This window comes from Dama dama, chromosome 9 (assembly GCF_033118175.1).
Source record: "Dama dama isolate Ldn47 chromosome 9, ASM3311817v1, whole genome shotgun sequence".
NCBI classification, from domain to species: domain Eukaryota; kingdom Metazoa; phylum Chordata; class Mammalia; order Artiodactyla; family Cervidae; genus Dama; species Dama dama.
Genome location: NC_083689.1, coordinates 43,239,276 through 43,259,678, shown reverse-complemented (window position 1 = coordinate 43,259,678; position 20,403 = coordinate 43,239,276). Strand labels below are relative to the sequence as shown.

Here is a 20,403-nt window from a genome sequence, read left to right as displayed (position 1 = left end):
TCAGCACTCTACATACTATCTGGAATAAGGAGTTATTTGAAGAATGAGACCTTTGGATTCGTAAACATAATCAGTAATCACTTCACAACTTAATCGCATTACTCATGCTAAGTGCTTTGAATGGCACAATGTGTAAGATTCTTATTTTTAGAAAAATTACAATCTCTGCCAAAATTAAAAATTAACATATTGGAAACTATTAACAACATAACACTTATAAGATTTTCCTTTACGCAAGGTCTTTAATATTTTTCATAATATTTAACAAAGTTTTATGAATATAAAAGGGGATTAGTCATACTTTGGAGGCAGTGATGTCCTGGCTCAGCAGTTATGACATCTGGGGGCTTAGGAGGAGGTAACTTACCCTCTGGATGAACCAATATCAATGGACTTAAATATCTTACCCCATGGAGTCATACTGCAGCTTCAACCTGAATGAGGAAGACGTTCTCAAGCTTTGTGAATGTCTCTGTTTTCCGAGTTATTGAAGTGGGACATGAAACAGTCCATATACAGTGTCTGGTACACAAAGTGGTGGCACTCGTTCAGTGCCAATTTACTTCCTATCTTTTCTCATGGTTTGCTAGAAAATGTTTGTTTGTTTTATAATCTCTGTAAGTAAAACACTTTGAAAAACCATACCTCAGGCTTCTTGTGAGGATATGGTTACCTATGCTCTTCAAACCTCTCTGTCTATGGGATTTTACTGGGGATGACCCCTTAGTAGAGGTTGAGCTATAATGAAATCAAGCATATGATGTAAAGTAAAACAGCCTAGATTTGCAGCTGAGGGGTGTGTGTGTGTGTGTGTGTGTGCGCGCGCGCGTGCACGTGCGCGCACACATGCACGTGCACACATGCTCATCCAGAAATGCCTGGTACACTGAACTGGAAATTACAAAAAATCTCTTCTCAATTGCCTTACCACTCTCCCTCCTGTGACATTACTCTTCTCTTTCTGGCATTCTTTTCTGTCTTAGTCATTTGCACAAATGCTGCTGCTCACCCAGTCACTAACTGCTTTTACAAAAGCAAAGTTCTAGAAGAAAAAACAACAAAAGCAAAACTAAACAAGTGGGATTACATCAAACTAAATTTCTGCGTAGCAAAAGAAACTGCCAACAAAATGAAAAGGCAACTTACTGAATAGGAGAAAATATTTGCAAATTATAATAACTGATAAGGGATTAATATCCAAAATATGTATATAAATTTATACAACTTAATAATGAAAAAAAATCAATTCAATTAAAATGCGCAGAGGGCCTAAGTAGACATTTTATCCAAAGGAAACATTGTAAACAGCCAGCAAGAAAAGGTGTTCAACATCACTAATTATCAGAGAAATGCAAGTCCAAACCACAATGAAGTTTCGCCTCACACCTGTCAGAATGGCTGTCACCAAAAACACAAATCAGCAATTGTTGGTGAGGATATGGAGAAAAAGCCACCCTCATTCACTGTTGGTGGGAATGTAAATGGGTGCAGTCACTATGGTAAGTGGTATGGAAAAAAATAAAAGTGGAACAATTATATATAATTCAGAAATTCCACTTTTCAGTGTTCATCTGAAAAAACCAAAAACAACCCTGGCATACCTCAGAGATATTGTGGGTTCTGTTTCAGACCACAACAATAAAGCAAATATCACAAAAAAACAAATGACACATTTTTTTTGTTTCCCAGTGCATATAAAAGTTACTATATTGTAGTCTATTAAAAGTGTAAGAGAAGTATGTCTAAAAAAATGTACATAGTTTAATTTTAAAACTCTCTATTGCTGGGGGAAAAAAAAGGCTAACCATTATCTGAGCCTTCAGGGAGTTATAATTGTTTTGCAACAATAATATCAAAGATCACTGATCATAGGGAATTCCCTGGAGGTCCAGCAGTTAGGGCTCTGCTCTTTCACTGCCGAGGGCCTGAGTTCAGTCCCCGGTCAGGGAACGAAGATCCCACAAGCCATGTGGTGCAGCCAAAAACAAAAAGAGGACAAGGATCACTGATCATGAATCACCATAATAAATAAAATAATCATGAAAAAGTTTGCAATATTGTGAAAATTACTAAAATGTGACACTGAGATGTGAAGTGAGCATATGCTATTGAAAAAAATAATGCCAATAGACTTTTCAGCTCAGGGATGCCGCAAACTTTCAGCTTGTAAAAAATGTAATAAGTGAAAAGGACAATAAAGTGAACCTCAATAAAACAAGCTATACCCATAATTCAAAAAGATATACATATACACCCACTGCAGCATTATTTGCAATAGTCAAGATATGGAACCAAGCTAAATGACCCATCACCCATCAATGAATGAGTGGATAAAGAAAACGTGGTATATATACACATGGAATACTACAGGACCATAAAAGAATAAAATCTTGCTATTTGTGACAGCATTGATGGGCCTTGAGGGCATTATGGTAAGTGAACTAAGTTAGAGAAACAAAAATACCATATGATTGATTGTACTTATATGTGAACTACTAGGAAAAAAGCTCATAGACACAGAAAACAGACTGGTAATTTCCAGAGGTGGGAAGATGGACAAAATGGACTAACAAGGTCAAAAGATATGAACTTTCACTTATAAATTAAATAAATAATGGAGATGTAACATACATCATGGTAACTATAATTAGTAATACTGTATTGTATATTTGAAAGTTGCTGAGAGAGTAAATTGTAAATGTTCTCATAATAAAATAAAATTGGAACTATATGGGAACAGAATGTTAACTAGAATTACTATGGTAATAATTTTCCAATATATATGAATATAGAATCATTATATTGTACACCTGAAACTAATATAGTGCTATATGTCAATTAGACCTTAATTTAAAAAAATAAATTAAAAAGCAAAGTGCTAGAGAGAATAATGATTAAGATCATAGCTTTCAGTACTGATTATCACTTGCTGCTACCTAAATAATCTAAGGTAGACAAGTTATCTTCCCCAAGTCAGTCTGCTTAACAGTAAAACAGGAGTGAAAACATCTGCCTTACTGGATTGTTAAAGCCCTAAATAAAATAATCATGTGAAAGTGAAGTGGCTCAGTCATGTTCGACTCTTTGCAACCCCATGGACAGTAGCCTATCACGCTTCTCCGTCCATGGGATTTTCCAGGCAAGAGTACTGTGGTGGGTTGCCATTTCGTTCTCCAGGGAATCTTCCCAACCCAGGGATCAAACCTGGGTCTCCCTCATTGTAGCCAGACGCTTTACCATCTGAGCCACCAGGGAAGTCAATCATGTAAAGCTGTTATTAAAGAATCTCACTCACACTGAGTGCTTAATCAAATAAGATAAAAAATAAAGCCAAGCCAAATCTGAAAAAAAAGAATAATTTGTATGTTTTATTACAGTAGCCTGTATCTATTTTTCTTTCTTCCTCCATACTTTTAGGATTCCTTGGTGGCTCAGACAGTAAAGAGTCTGCCTGCAATGTGGGAGACCCAGGTTTGTTTGATCCCTGGGTTGGGAAGTTCTCATGGAGAAGGAAATGGCAACCCACTCCAGTAATCTTGCCTGAAAAATCACACAGATGGAGGAGCCTGGGGGGTTACAGTCCACAGGGTCGCAAAGAGTCAGACACAACTGAGTGACTTCACCACCCGCATACTTTTACCTTTTTTCAATATCCTTGCAACGTTTCCCTTTCTTGTATAGTTTAGGTTCTGAGAGGAAACCTTAGAGTCAGAAATTAGGAAAGGAAAGTAACATGATCACTTTTCATTTTAAAAAGGGAGCAAACTTGATTTTGCCCTGCTGCAACTCATGTATCAGAATCTGAGTGCTGATTTCCCATTAGAGACAAAATAATGAAATTCAGTAAGAACTATCCGAGAAGTACTTTTGATAGAATGGGGGTGAGAAGTGCAGCAATTGGATGTTCCACAAGAATATTGGAACTTTATAGGAAATATTATATAGTTTTGAAAAAGCAAGAGGAAGAAAGGTAATTTGCATTTACTTATCCATTTCAACCCCAGAGTTTGAGTTCTTTTCAAATATATTAGAGTTCTTTAGAATGTAAGACTGTGGGGGTGGGAGAAAATATGTTTATTACCTCATCTAGACTGAAGAGATCTTTATGAATTTTAGAGTTTATGTATAAAGCACCAAACATGCAGATATAGAGAATGGACATGGGGTCGGAGGGAAGGAAGTTTGGGATAAATTGGAAGAATAGGATTGACACATATAAAATACACTACCATGTGTAAAATAAATAGCTAGAGAGAAGCTGCTGTATACACAGGGAGCTCAACTTAGTGCTCTGTGATGACCTAGAGGGGTGGTGGGGAGTGGGGAGGGAAGCTGAAGAGGGAGGGGATATATATATACATATAGTTTATCCACTTTGTTGTACAACAGAAATTAAAACAACATTGTAAAGCAATTATACTCCAATTAAAAATACAATATAATTGGCATAAAAATACCAATTTTTAATAAAATTGGAGAAGGGGACGACAGAGCATGAGATGGTTGGATGGCATCACCGATTCAATGGACATGGGTTTGGGTGGACTCCGGGAGCTGGTGATGGACAGGGAGGCCTGGCGTGCTGCAGTTCATGGTGTCGCAAAGAGTCAGACATTAACTGAGCTGAATCTGGTATGAATGATTTTAAAATGAATATTTCATAGGTTACCTGCACATAGGACTTAACTCCCTTTCAATAGTTTCATGGATTATATCATCTCCACCAAGAACTTGAGGGTGTACAGTCCTACGGGGAGTGCAGGAGTTTGGAGATTGATGTAGCTCAGTAGTAAGGCCCCCTGAATCAGCAAATAGCAACCCAGTTGCTTTCTGACAGCAACAGAACCTGGAAATCAAATCAGTTGTGTCTTTCAACTCCAAGAGGAAACAGCTGCTTGGCAAAGACGTTACAGAGGGAATTCAAATGTCATTCAAACTGTTTTCTCCAGAGGCAATCGGATCCTTCAATAAAAAACTTGAGGGCTATGTTTCTCACACTGACCACTTTTCTCCGTTTGCTCAGAATTCTATGTTCTGGAGTCTCATTAGTTGACGTGACTGAGTCAAAGGTGGGCGTGACTTAGCTCCTCCACTCAGAAGATGTTGGACTGTGCTTTTTATTTACTGACAAAGTGAATAATAGTGCTGCACATGTGTGAGCCGTCATGGGAGGAGAGACCAGCATGGTACAGAGGGCCAGGTAGGCAATATAAGCCTTAGGAGGTGAGTAGGATGTGTTCTTATCAATAAACCCCTTATCAGTTTATAAAGCTTTTATTCTTATTTTATACCACCTTTAAGCTCCCTCCCACTACCACCTCCAAAAGGCAAAGCAAGAATGCCTAAGAAAGTGATCAGTGCCCTGATAATGAGTATGTAGAGAGAATTCAAACCTTCTAATAGTGATGGGAGCTATGGCAGACTTCGACCAAACTGGAAGAAAATTGCTTTTACAAACCTAATGTCCCTTTATCATCCTCAAGACTCTGTAGTTGAAGCAGGTACTTTCTCCCCCACATTACAGATGCAGAATTAAAGTTCAGAGAAATTAAATAGCATAGTCAAGGGCACGGACTAGGAAGGAGAGCAAGACATATATGTAACTCTTCTAACTCGTGGTTCTGATTTCCCAAATATTTCAGTGTCCCTACAGAGGTAAGGCTTCCCTGGTTGCTCAGCTTGTAAAGAATCCGTCTGCAATGCAGGAGACCCCAGTTTGATTCCTGGGTCAGGAAGATCTGCTAGAGAAGGAATAGGCTACTTATTCCATTGTTTTTGGGTTTCCCTGATAGCTCAGCTGGTAAAGAATCTGCCTGCAATGCAGGAGGCCTGGGTTTGATCCCTGGGTTGAGAAGATCCCCTAGAGAAGGGAATGGCCACCCACTCAATTATTCTTGCCTGGAAACCATGGGTCCCAAAGAGTTGGATACGACTCAGTGACTTTCACTTTCACTTTCAAAGAGGTAAGGAAAATCAGATAGGTGGAACCTGTGAAAGCAAGAGCAAGCACAGGAATGAGAAAGACAATTTTTCATTTATTTATTTATTTTATCCCAATTTTCTTAATTCATCCCAGGTGCTGGAAAATACCTCAGCATGAGAAGTGACAACCAAAGCATTTGGGGGGATCCCCCTAAGGACTTCATCCTTCTGGGTGTTTCTGACAGGCCATGGCTGGAACTCCCTCTCTTTGTGGTCCTCCTAGTGTCCTATGTGCTGGCCATGTGGGGGAACGTTTCCATCATCTTGGTGTCCCGCTTGGATCCCCAGCTCCACAGCCCCATGTACATCTTCCTTAGCCACCTCTCCTTCCTGGACCTCTGCTATACCACCACCACTGTTCCTCAGATGCTGGTCAACATGGGCAGCTCCAGCAAGACCATCAGCTACAGCGGATGCACAGTACAGTATGCGATTTTCCACTGGTTGGGATGCACCGAGTGCATCGTTTTGGCGGCCATGGCCCTGGACCGCTACGTGGCCATTTGTGAGCCCCTCCGATATACCATTTTCATGCACCGCCCTCTCTGCCAGCAGCTCGTGGCTGTGGCCTGGCTCAGTGGCTTTGGCAACTCCCTCGTTCAAGTGGTCCTGACAGTGCAGTTGCCTTTCTGTGGGCGACAGGTGCTAAACAACTTCTTCTGTGAAGTGCCAGCCATGATCAAGCTATCATGTACTGACACAGCTGTGAATGACACCACGCTGGCGGTGCTGGTGGCCTTCTTTGTGCCGGTCCCCCTGGCTCTCATCCTTCTCTCCTATGGCTTCATTGCCCGTGCAGTGCTCAGAATCCAGTCCTCCAAGGGTCGGCACAAAGCCTTTGGGACCTGTTCTTCCCACCTGGTGGTGGTCTCCCTCTTCTACCTACCTGCCATCTACATGTACCTGCAACCTCCTTCCCACTACTCCCAAGAGCAGGGCAAATTTATCTCCCTCTTCTATTCCATAATCACCCCCACCCTCAATCCCTTCATCTATACCCTGAGGAACAAGGATGTGAAGGGTGCTCTGAGAAGACTTCTGGCAAGGATCTGGAGGTTCTGCATAAGGTAAAGACCTGAGACATGGTAGTTTCCATTGGTTAGAGAATACACCTACACGAGGCAGGTGTATTGTGTGCTCAGAGTACTTTTCATTAAGGAGTCAATAACAAAACAGTGTACTTATTTTTGAGAGAGCCCCAAATTCCCTACCCAAAGTATCTCACTTCCTGTGTTCTCACAGTATCTAAAGTCCCACCTTTCCCAAGGATCTTTAATTCTAAGAGGCCATAATTAGGAATAGTTTAAACAGAATTGATGAAAAGACGCTTGCTCCTTGGAAGAAAAGCTATGACCAACCGAGACAGCATGTTAAAAAGCAGAGACATTACTTTGCCAAGGTCCATCTAGTCAAGGCTATGGTTTTTCCAGTGGTCATGTATGAATGTGAGAGTTGGACTATAAAGAAAGCTGAACGCTGAAGAATTGATGCTTTTGAACTGTGGTGTTGCAGAAGACTTGAGAGTCCCAGGGTCTGCAAGGAGATCCAACCAGTCCATCCTAAAGGAAATCAGTCCTAAATATTCATTAGAAGGACTGATGTTGAAGCTGAAATTCCAATATTTCGGCCATCTGATGCAAAGAACTGACTCATTTGAAAAGACCCTGATGCTGAGAAAGATTGAAGGCAGGAGAAGAAGGGGGCAATAGAGGATGAGATGGTTGGATGGCATCACTGACTCAATGGACATGAGTTTGAGTAAACTCCAGGAGTTGGTGATGGACAGGGAGGCCTGGCATGCTGCGTCCATAGGGTCACAAAGAATCAGACACGACTGAGCGACTGAAATGAACTGAACTGATGTCCAGTAAGTATTTGTCAAATTATTTAGCTTTTAATTTCCTGATCTTTTCCCCTTCTCATGTTCATGTTTTTCTTCTGCTTCTCCCATTTATCTCTTTCTAAACTTTCTTCCTTTTCCCACTACTTCTAAGCATAAATAAGGTGAAACTAAGCCAATCTTATACTATTTATAAGAAATTTACGCTCTTCTCCATATATTTAAATCTCCATAAATTATATGTGCCTTTGAAAAAATTCAAAAACTGAAGTAGATTGCTTTCTTATTCCTGTCTTAGATGGTGCTTTTTTCGAGTTTAAGTTTTTTTCTATAGAAAGTTTTTCCACCATTGACTGAGGATTAGTACAAGCATATGTATTGTGAGTATATAAGACTCTGTATTGGTTCTATGGGTACAAAAAAAAAAAAAAAAAAATGGCATAATCTCTTATCCAAAAAAGGGAATGCACTCTAACTGAGAACACAAGGTATAAATACAATCATAATTAATGACAATAAAAATTTTAAATAACAAGTTCAAGTTTATTGCAATACCTAATATTTGTAGAAGACTTCCAAGATATAAGTACTAAATTAAGTGCATTTACACAGACCATCTTGTTTAATCTGCAAATAACTTTATAATATAATCACCTTTATGATTCTTCATTGTCATAAAATAAATTGATTATTAGAGAGGTTGCAATAGCTTGGCCAAGGTCCTTCCAGTAAATGAGAGAACTGAGACCAGAAATAAACCAGAACTGTGTGGGCCACTTCTGTTAGTCATAGAGCAGATAATAATGTTAGAACTTGTCATTATAAAGTTCTACTATTAGAACTTTATATTTGTATTTTGTTTTTTCCTGTTCTAGATTTATTTAAATTTAATTCATTCATTTATCCCCCTGCCATGCATATGCCAAATAAGCAAGCATAAGAAGTAATGTATAATAGTAGTAATATAGATAATGTATAAAAATTAGGAAAAAGCAAAATTGAAGAAGTCCTTCTACAGTAAGGACAAAAAAAGGAATACGAATCACAAAGCTAAATCATTTGATTTAAGAGGAGTGAAAAAGTGAAAAAACCATGACTATTACTGGTACCAAGACGACAAAGGATTTTTTCCCCCCAGGGCAACCATATAGCAGCCACTGGGTAATAGTGAACATACATAATGATGCATGAGAGCTTACTCTTCTCATTTTTCCTAATGACACAGATCCAATTCAACAAAGCAATGTGACATGGAAGAAAGTCAATCCACACATATAGCTATGAAATGAACTGATCTAATTCTAGAACACATTGAGAGTATTAAGCTTCTCAAAAGAGATGCTAGATTAAAGATGATCTCAAGGTCTTTTCTATCTTGCAATGAGAGGTGGAGACTAATTTTCTTTTTAAATGAGGAGTGACATTAGTGACTTATTTGACCATTTGAATGAACTTATGGTTGCTGGGGGAAAAGTAAGGGGGGAAGGATAATTAGGGAGTTTGGGATGGATATGTACACACTGCTATATTTAAAATGGATAACCAACAAAGACATAATGTATAACACAGGGAACTCTGCTCAAAGTTATGTGGCAGCCTGGATGGGAGGCGAGTTTGGGGCAGAATGGATACGTGTATATGTTTGGCTAAGTCCCTTTCTTGTTCAGGCCTGAAACTATCACAACATTGTTAACTGACTATACACAATACAAAATAAAGCTTTTTTTAAATAAATAAATAAAGATAGGATTGTAAGAAAAACCTGGCAGCTTCCAGATAATAATACTCTTTCTGGGTCCCTAAAATCCCTAGGTAAGAAGTCCAGCTACCCTAAGACAGCCTTGCTAGGGAGACTGCAGGTAAATCCTACTATACAAAACTAACGAGGCTTCCAGCCAGCTGTGCTACGCCTGACTGGAACCATCCTAGACCTGCCCACTAGTTAAAGACCATCCAGTGACCTTGTTAGACATAACATGGAGCAGATGAGTCTCCCTCCCGGCTGAGCTCTGCTCAAATTCCTAACCCATAAAATAGTGAGATAAAGAAGCCTGGTGGGCTACAGTCCATAGGATTGCAAAGAGCTGGACAGAACAGAAGTGACTTAGCAATAAAATAGTTATTATTCTAAGCCACTAAATTTTACTCTGGGTGGGACAGCAGAGGGCCGTGTCAGGCAGCCATCGATAACTAGAATACCAGGGACCCCTAGACTATTCAATATTAGTTATATAAAGCCACAGGTAAACATGGTGAATTTTCCAGAAGCATCAATGTTATGCAACATTTTAGGGGAAAATATTTAAATAATTCAACTAAGAAGTAAATTAAAACATGCTTATATTACAATCAACTGACATGTTAGATATAAAAATATAGGTAAATTTTTATAATGAAACACAAGACTCTAAATATTTTATATGCTCTTGGTTCTCTGCTTTGTTTTATAGTAAACTTCTTGAAATTCACTTTCCTCTGCCTTTGTAACTACTTTGTAGAAAAATGAGGAAGACTTATGAAAAGGAAATGATAGAATATGTGTGCTCTTCATGTACTCTTTCAAAAATATCATTTTCCCAAGAAAGATTTGGAAATATATTGGTTTGTACTGTGAATATAGAGAGACTCTTTAAGAGGTTCTTGGATGTAGTTGTTATATGTTGCCAATTAAAAGCAAAGTCACGGTCTTCAATGGTCACATCTTGGACACTTTACTCAAAATGACTCAATATCTAACCTGGTGTCTCAAAGTGTCTATCCTGAGTAGAAACCCTCGTCAAGTGAACAAAAAGTCAGCAGAATATCAAAATCTTCCTCAAGAAAGCTTGATAATACATATTCTAAAATTTCGTTGCCACCTATAGAGGGTCAGCCTTTGATTAATAAAGGTTTTTCACACACTAAATATGGGGTTTGCAAAATATTCAGGTAGTTGTTAGCCATATTGTCTTGTTGCAGAATCATTAATTATTGGGTTTTGTATAGAAAAAAGAATGACTAACTCTAGGGTTTCCATGACACATTTCTTTTTTATTTTTGTTTATTTTTATTGGATTATAATTGATTTACAATATTGTGTTAGTTTCTGCCGCACAGCTCAGTGAATCATTTTTAGACTGTTTCGCATATAGGGCATTACGTAGTTTTGAGTAGTTCCCTGTACTATCCAATAGGTATATCTATTTTATATATAGTAGTCTGTGTGTGTCAATCCCAATCTCCTTATTTATTCCTTCCTCCGTGACCCCCTAGTAACCATAAAATTATTTTCTACATCTGTAACTCTCTGTTTTGTAAATAAGTTCATTTGTATCATTTTTTAGATTCCAGATATAAGTGATATCATATGCTATGTGTCCTTCTCTGATTTACTTCACTGGCTATGATGACCTCTAGGTCCATCCATGTTGCTACAAACAGCATTACTTATGTTTTCTTGTGGCTGAGTGATATTCCATTGTATTATATACATGTACCACATCCTATTTTATCCATCCCTTGGTCAATGAACTTTTCAGTTACTTTCATGTCCTGACTATTGTAAATAGTGCTCCAGTGAACACTGGAGTGCATGTATCTTTTTTAATTATGGTTTTGTTGTTGTTGTGTTCAGTTGCTAAGTTGTGTCTGACTCTGTGACGCTATGGACTGCAGCATGCCAGGCTTCGCTGTCCTTCACTGTCTCCTGGACAAACCCATGTCCATTCAGTCTATGATGCCATTCAGTCATCTCATCCTCTGTCACCCCCTTCTCCTGCCCTCAATCTTTCCCAGCATCAGAATTTTTCCCAATGAATTGGTTCTTCACATCAGTTGGCCAAAGTATTGGAGCTTCAGCTTCAACATCAGTTCTTCCAATGGATACTCAGGATTGATTGCCTTTAGGATTGACTAATTTGATCTCCTTGCAGTGCAAGAGGCTCTCAAGTGTCTTCTCCAGCACCACAATTAAAAGGCATCAATTCTTTGGTACTCAGCCTTCTTTATGGTCTGGCTCTCACATCATACTGGACTACTGTAAAAACCATAGCTTTGACTACATGAATCTTTGTTGGCAAAGTGATGTCTCTACTTTTTAATATGCTATCTATGTTTGTCATAGCTTTTCTTCCAAGGAGCAAGCATATTTTAATTTCATGTCTGCAGTTGCCTTCTGCAGTGATTTGGGGGCCCAAGAAAACAAAGTCTGCAGCTATTTCCATTGTTTCCCCATCTATTTGCCATGAAGTGATGGGACCAGATGCCATGATCTTAGTTTTTTGAATGTTGAGTTTTAAGCCAGCTTATGTGTGTCACTTATCTCTGACATTAATCATTTAGCAGACCCAAAGGTCTAATCAGGTCACTCTTAGTCCATGAAGATAAAATAAATAAAATTAAATGTTTTAATTCTTTATTCCTCTAAAGAATTACAACAATCTTCCAATATTTCCCCCATTAGCAATTATCAGATGTTTTAAAAATCATATAAGTTAAGCACACAAATTTGACTTTTTCAAGTGCTTTCACTTTTTAAATGCCTTTGGAACTCAATATATTCCAGGAAAAATCCAAATTTATAATAAAACATATGCTTATCCTTGTCCTTTCTCTTAGTTTCATCTCCTATGATGCCTCTCCATCCACCAGACACTAGTTCTTCCTCTGCTCATCCTTGTCTCGTGTATCCACATTTCAGTTGTAAAGACTGATTCAAGACATAAGAGTCTAATGCAGCATCCTTTTTCCAGTTGATGAGTAAAACTATATTTTCATTCTACATAAATTCCAGCCAAATTCTCCAGCATAAGGATAACCATTTTATGTTATATCACATAAACATGTAAATCTTATTACTCTCATTTTATTCTCAGGGTGGAGGTACAGTTAAGTCATCACAGTGTTTCTCTATGTGCTTATTTTACTGAAAATGACATGTCTGGCATTTTATAATACAATTATGCAGCATGGTTTATATTAATATTTTCAAGTTCATCACACTTGGCCATCTCAAGAGCATAGTAACAACCAATGACATTGAGAGATGTTGAGAATAGACATTACTGTTGGCACACCCTGACAATTTTTTTTTTCATTCCCCTTTACCTCAAGGATATCTGTTCACTATATTGCTGAGCTCAGGTTTGGCTGCTCGCTGCTCAAAAGTCATGAAAGAGGTCAGGTTTGTGGAAGTGAAAAATTGCTTTGTTTCAGAGACTGGCAACAGGTTGGAGGTGGAGGAAGTGGATGCCTGTCCTAAGCCCAACTCCCCTTGGCAGAAACAGCAAAGTCAGCTCTGGCAGTCATCTTGAAATTGGTCATTGGTAGTCCAACCAGCATCATCTTAATTGCTTTTGCTTGTTTATTTGCTTTAACTTTTACTTTATATTGGGATATAGCTGATTAACAAACAATGCTGTGACTGTTTCGGGTGAACAGTGAAGGGACTCAGCCACACATATGCATGTATCCATTCTTCCACAAACTCCCCTGCCTTCCAGGTTGCCACATAACATGGAGCAGAGTTCCATGTACTATACAGTAGGTCCTTGTTGGTTACCCATTTTATTTTTTTTTTCTTCTTTTTTTTTTTTTTTTTATTAGTTGGAGGCTAATTACTTCACAACATTTCAGTGGGTTTTGTCATACATTGATATGAATCAGCCATGGATTTACACATATTCCCCATCCCGATCCCCCTCCCACCTCCCTCTCCACCCGATTCCTCTGGGTCTTCCCAGTGCACCAGGCCCGAGCACTTTTCTCATGCATCCAGCCTGGGCTGGTGATCTGTTTCACCATAGATAGTATACATGCTGTTCTTTTGAAATATCCCACCCTCACATTCTCCCACAGAGTTCAAAAGTCTGTTTTGTATTTTCTGTGTCTCTTTTTCTGTTTTGCATATAGGGTTATCGTTACCATCTTTCTAAATTCCATATATATGTGTTAGTATGCTGTAATGTTCTTTATCTTTCTGGCTTACTTCACTCTGTATAAGGGGCTCCAGTTTCATCCATCTCATTAGGACTGGTTCAAATGAATTCTTTTTAATGGCTGAGTAATATTCCATGGTGTATATGTACCACAGCTTCCTTATCCATTCATCTGCTGATGGGCATCTAGGTTGCTTCCATGTCCTGGCTATTATAAACAGTGCTGCAATGAACATTGGGGTGCACGTGTCTCTTTCAGATCTGGTTTCCTCAGTGTGTATGCCCAGAAGTGGGATTGCTGGGTCATATAGCAGTTCTATTTCCAGTTTTTTAAGAAATCTCCACACTTTTCTCCATAGCGGTTGTACTAGTTTGCATTCCCACCAACAGTGTAAGAGGGTTCCCTTTTCTCCACACCCTGTCCAGCATTCATTGCTTGTAGACTTTTGGATAGCAGCCATCCTGACTGGCGTGTAATGGTACCTCATTGTGGTTTTGATTTGCATTTCTCCAATAATGAGTGATGTTGAGCATCTCTTCATGAGTTTGTTAGCCATCTGTATGTCTTCTTTGGAGAAATGTCTGTTTAGTTCTTTGGCCCATTTTTTGATTGGGTCATTTATTTTTCTGGAATTGAGCTGCAGGAGTTGCTTGTATATTTTTGAGATTAGTCCTTTGTCTGTTTCTTCATTTGCTATTATTTTCTCCCAATCTGAGGGCTGTCTTTTCACCTTACACCTTATAGTTTCCTTTGTAGTGCAAAAGCTTTTAAGTTTCATTAGGTCCCATTTGTTTAGTTTTGCTTTTATTTCCAATATTCTGGGAGGTGGGTCATAGAGGATCTTGCTGTGATTTATGTCGGAGAGTGTTTTGCCTATGTTCTCCTCTAGGAGTTTTATAGTTTCTGGTCTTACATTTAGATCTTTAATCCATTTCGAGTTTATTCTTGTGTATGGTGTTAGAAAGTGTTCTAGTTTCATTCTTTTACAAGTGGTTGACCAGTTTTCCCAGCACCACTTGTTAAAGAGGTTGTCTTTTTTCCATTGTATATCCTTGCCTCCTTTGTCAAAGATAAGGTGCCCATAGGTTCGTGGATTTATCTCTGGGCTTTCTATTTTGTTCCATTGATCTATATTTCTGTCTTTGTGCCAGTACCATACTGTCTTGATGACTGTGGCTTTGTAGTAGAGTCTGAAGTCAGGCAGGTTGATTCCTCCAGTTCCATTCTTCTTTCTCAAGATTACTTTGGCTATTCGAGGTTTTTTGTATTTCCATACAAATTGTGAAATTCTTTGGTCTAGTTCTGTGAAAAATACCGTTGGTAGCTTGATAGGGATTGCATTGAATCTATAGATTGCTTTGGGTAGAATAGCCATTTTGACAATATTGATTCTTCCAATCCATGAACACGGTATGTTTCTCCATCTGTTTGTGTCCTCTTTGATTTCTTTCATCAGTGTTTTATAGTTTTCTATGTATAGGTCTTTTGTTTCTTTAGGTAGATATACTCCTAAGTATTTTATTCTTTTTGTTGCAATGGTGAATGGTATTGTTTCCTTAATTTCTCTTTCTGTTGTTTCATTGTTAGTATATAGGAATGCAAGGGATTTCTGTGTGTTAATTTTATATCCTGCAACTTTACTATATTCATTGATTAGCTCTAGTAATTTTCTGGTAGAGTCTTTAGGGTTTTCTATGTAGAGGATCATGTCATCTGCAAACAGTGAGAGTTTCACTTCTTCTTTTCCTATCTGGATTCCTTTCACTTCTTTTTCTGCTCTGATTGCTGTGGCCAAAACTTCCAACACTATGTTGAATAGTACTGGTGAGAGTGGGCACCCTTGTCTTGTTCCTGATTTCAGGGGAAATGCTTTCAATTTTTCACCATTGAGGGTGATGCTTGCTGTGGGTTTGTCATATATAGCTTTTATTATGTTGAGGTATGTTCCTTCTATTCCTGCTTTCTGGAGAGTTTTAATCATAAATGAGTGTTGAATTTTGTCAAAGGCTTTCTCTGCATCTATTGAGATAATCATATGGTTTTTATCTTTCAATTTGTTAATTTGGTGTATTACATTGATTGATTTGCAGATATTAAAGAATCCTTGCATTCCTGGGGTAAAGTCCACTTGGTCATGGTGTATGATTTTTTTAATATGTTGTTGGATTCTGTTTGCTAGACTTTTGTTAAGGATTTTTGCATCTGTGTTCATCAGTGATATTGGCCTGTAGTTTTCTTTTTTTGTGGCATCTTTGGTTTTGGAATTAGGGTGATGGTGGCCTCATAGAATGAGTTTGGAAGCTTAACTTCCTCTGCAATTTTCTGGAAGAGTTTGAGTAAGATAGGTGTTAGCTCTTCTCTAAATTTTTGGTAGAATTCAGCTGTGAAGCCATCTGGTCCTGGGCTTTTGTTTGCTGGAAGATTTCTGATTACAGTTTCGATTTCCTTGCTTGTGATGGGTCTGTTAAGATCTTCTATTTCTTCCTGGTTCAGTTTTGGAAAGTTATACTTTTCTAAGAATTTGTCCATTTCTTCCAAGTTGTCCATTTTATTGGCATAGAGCTGCTGGTAGTAGTCTCTTATGATCCTTTGTATTTCAGTGTTGTCTGTTGTGATCTCTCCATTTTCATTTCTAATTTTGTTCATTTGGTTCTTCTCTCTTTGTTTCTTAATGAGTCTTGCTAATAGTTTGTCAATTTTGTTTAATTTTTCAAAAAACCATCTTGTAGCTTTGTTGATTTTTGCTATGGTCTCTTTAGTTTCTTTTTCATTTATTTCTGCCCTGATTTTTAAGATTTCTTTCCTTCTGCTAACCCTGGGGTTCTTCATTTCTTCCTTCTCTACTTGCTTTAGGTGTAGAGTTAGGTTATTTATTTGGCTTTTTTCTTGTTTCTTGATGTAAGCCTGTAATGCTATGAACCTTCCCCTTAGCACTGCTTTTACAGTGTCCCATAGGTTTTGGGTTGTTGTGTTTTCATTTTCATTCATTTCTATACATATTTTGATTTCTTTTTTTATTTCTTCTGTGATTTGTTGGTTATTCAGAAGCGTGTTATTTAGCCTCCACATGTTTGAATTTTTAACAATTTTTTTCCTGTAATTGAGATCTAATCTTACTGCACTGTGGTCAGAAAAGATGACTGGAATGATTTCAATTTTTTTGAATTTTCCAAGACCAGATTTATGGCCCAGGATGTGATCTATTCTGGAGAATGTTCCGTGTGCACTTGAGAACAAGGTGAAGTTGATTGTTTTGTGGTGAAATGTCCTATAGATATCAATTAGGTCTAGCTGGTCCATTGTGTCATTTAAGGTTTGTGTTTCCTTGTTAATTTTCTGTTTAGTTGATCTATCCATAGTTGTGAGTGGGGTATTAAAGTCTCCCACTATTGTGTTACTATTAATTTCCTCTTTCATACTCATTAGTGTTTGCCGTACATATTGCGGTGCTCCTATGTTGGGTGCATATATATTTATAATTGTTATATCTTCTTCTTGGATTGATCCTTTGATCATTATGTAGTGTCCTTCTTTGTCTCTTTTCACATCCTTTATTTGAAAGTCTATTTTATCTGATATGAGTATTGCGACTCCTGCTTTCTTTTGGTCTCCGTTTGCATGAAATATTTTTTTCCAGCCCTTCACTTTTAGTCTGTATGTGTCTCTTGTTTTGAGGTGGGTCTCTTGTAGACAGCATATATAGGGGTCTTGTTTTTGTATCCATTCAGCCAATCTTTATCTTTTGGTTGGGGCATTCAACCCATTTACATTTAAGGTAATTATTGATAGGTGTGGTCCCGTTGCCATTTACTTTGTTGTTTTGGGTTCACGTTTATACAACCTTTCTTCATTTCCTGTCTAGAGAAGATCCTTTAGCATTTGTTGAAGAGCTGGGTTGGTGGTGCTGAATTCTCTCAGCTTTTGCTTATCTGTAAAGCTTTTGAATTCTCCTTCATATCTGAATGAGATCCTTGCTGGATACAGTAATCTAGGTTGTAGGTTATTCTCTTTCATTACTTTCAGTACGTCCTGCCATTCCCTTCTGGCCTGGAGGGTTTCTATTGATAGATCAGCTGTTATCCTTATGGGAATCCCTTTGTGTGTTATTTGTTGTTTTTCCCTTGCTGCTTTTAATATTTGTTCTTTGTGTTTGATCTTTGTTAATTTGATTAATATGTGTCTTGGGGTGTTTCACCTTGGGTTTATCCTGTTTGGGACTCTCTGGGTTTCTTGGACTTGGGTGGCTATTTCCTTCCCCATTTTAGGGAAGTTTTCAGCTATTATCTCCTCGAGTATTTTCTCATGGCCTTTCTTTTTGTCTTCTTCTTCTGGAACTCCTATGATTCGAATGTTGGGGCATTTCACATTGTCCCAGAGGTCCCTGAGGTTGTCCTCATTTCTTTTGATCCTTTTTTCTTTTTTCCTCTCTGCTTCATTTATTTCCACCATTTTATCTTCTACCTCACTTATCCTATCTTCTGCCTCCGTTATTCTACTCTTGGTTCCCTCCAAAGTGTTTTTGATCTCATTCATTGCATTATTCATTTTTAATTGACTCTTTTTTATTTCTTCTAGGTCTTTATTAAACATTTCTTGTATCTTTTCAATCTTTGTTTCCAGGCTATTTATCTGTAACTCCATTTTGTTTTCAAGATTTTGGATCATTTTTATTATCATTATTCTAAATTCTTTTCCAGGTAGATTCCCTATCTCCTCCTCTTTTGTTTGACTTGGTGGGCATTTTTCATGTTCCTTTACCTGTTGGGTATTTCTTTGCCTTTTCATCTTGTTTAGATTGCTGTGTCTGGAGTGGGCTTTCTGTGTTCTGGAGGTCTGTGGTTCCTTTTTATTGTGGAGGATTTACCCAGTGGGTGGGGTTAGACGATTGGCTTCTCAAGGTTTCCTGGTTAGGGAAGCTTGCGTCAGTGTTCTGGTGTGTGGAACTTGATTTCTTCTCTTTGGAGAGCAATGGAGTGCCCAGTAATGAGTTTTGAGATGGGTCTATGTGTTAGGTGTCACCTTGGGCAGCCTGTATGTTGATGTTCAGGGCTATGTTCCTGCGTTGCTGGAGAATTTGCGTGGTATGTCTTGCTCTAAAACTTATTGGCTCTTGGGTGGTGGTTGGTTTCAGTGTAGGTATGGAGGCATTGGACAGTCACTTATTACTTAAAGTTCCATGTAGTCAGGAGTTTTCTGGCGTTCTCAGATTTTGGGCTTAAGTCTCCTGCCTCTGGATTTCAGTTTTATTCTTCCTGTAGTCTCAGGACTTCTCCAACTATACAGCACTGATAAGAAAACTTCTAGGTTAATGGCGAAAAGATTCTCCCCCTTAGGGACACCCAGAGAGGTTCACAGAGTTACATAAAGAAGAGGAGAGGGAGGAGGGAGATAGAGATGAGCAGGAGGAGAAAAAAGGGGGACTCAAGAGGAGAGAGACAGATCTACGCAGCTGTCTGTTCCCAGAGTGTTCTCCGTAGCCCAGTCACCTACAAAGATTCACAGAATTGGATTGGGAAGAGAAGGGGAAAGGAGGAAATAGAGGTGTTCTGAGGTAGAAAACAGAGAGTCAAGATTGGGAGAGAATAATCTTCGGTTTAAAAATAGGGCTTCTCTTCTTTTTTTTTTTTTGTAAGGTTATAGTATATTGAAAATGAAAATTAAGGAGTAGTAGAGGAGTACTAGAGGACTTTAAAAGAAATAAGAGAAAAAGAAAAATAGAAAATAGAAGAGAAAAAGGAAAGCAAAAAAGAGAAAAAAAAGAAAAAGAAAAAAAAAGGAAAGAAAAAAAAATTTTTTTTCCCCTAATTAAAAAAATCGTAAAAATCTATGGAAATGAAAGTTAAGGAGTAATGGGGGAGTAATAGGGGATTTTAAAGGAAAATAAAAGAGAAAAAATAAAAAAGAAAAAATAAAAATAGAAAAAAAAAAGAGAGAAAAAAGTAAAATTATATCTAGGAGATTCTCTGGAGCTGTTGCGGTCAGTGTGGGTTCGGCTCAGTTTCAGATAGCTCCTCGTTCCAGCTTACACTTCTCGATATCTACAGGCCCCTTCCGGTGTAGTCGGTGTTTTCTAGAGGGATTTTAATCTGTTGCACCAGTCCCTTCTGAAGCAGTTCCCTTTGTTTATTTGGCTTCTGTTTGCAGGTCTCTTCAGAGCCTCATTTCCGCCCTGACACAGGAGGGCGGAGGTGGACTCTTATTCAGGTAGCTAGTTCCTCGCTCTGGCGCTGCCGGGAGGGGCTGACGCTGCTTTCTCCGTCTGCGCTGCTCAGGCTCCCGGCTGCTCTATATGGAGCGCGTCCCGCGCTGCGCGAGGTTCCAGCCCTTAGGTGTTCCACAAAAGCGCTGAACGAAAAGCTGCGCCTGCTCTATGTGCCTTCCCCGTCAGAGCGGTCCAGGCAGCCAGGGGCTTGGTGGGCGCACTCTCCCCAGGTGTGGCGCGCCCACTCCCTTCCAGAATATTATCTATAGCCTCTGAGAAGGAGCTAAAGGTCCTTGACTATGCTTAATGACTAAACTATTATTATTTAGTCTCCTTTGTCTGTTTTCCTTTGTTTCTGTATGTTCTCATTTCTCTGATTAAGCTTATTATTTGCCTAACGTTTTTCCACAGAGAAAGGCAAGCTGAGAACATGGTGGAGGTGGGGGCAAGGACCCTAGGGTCT

General features: G+C 38.6%; 1 protein-coding gene across 1 annotated transcript; it reads left to right on the top strand.

The window, feature by feature from the left end:
• The first annotated feature begins 6,096 nt into the window (after positions 1 to 6,096).
• Positions 6,097 to 7,053, top strand: LOC133061338 (olfactory receptor 2B11). Its single transcript, XM_061149347.1, has one exon. It carries the CDS (start codon positions 6,097 to 6,099, stop codon positions 7,051 to 7,053), a length of 957 nt encoding a protein of 318 aa, XP_061005330.1.
• The last annotated feature ends 13,350 nt before the right edge of the window (positions 7,054 to 20,403 follow it).

Excerpts from the sequence above, each read along its gene's own strand:
- LOC133061338 (XM_061149347.1), top strand. The coding sequence starts at position 6,097 with ATGAGAAGTGACAACCAAAGCATTTGGGGGGATCCCCCTAAGGACTTC.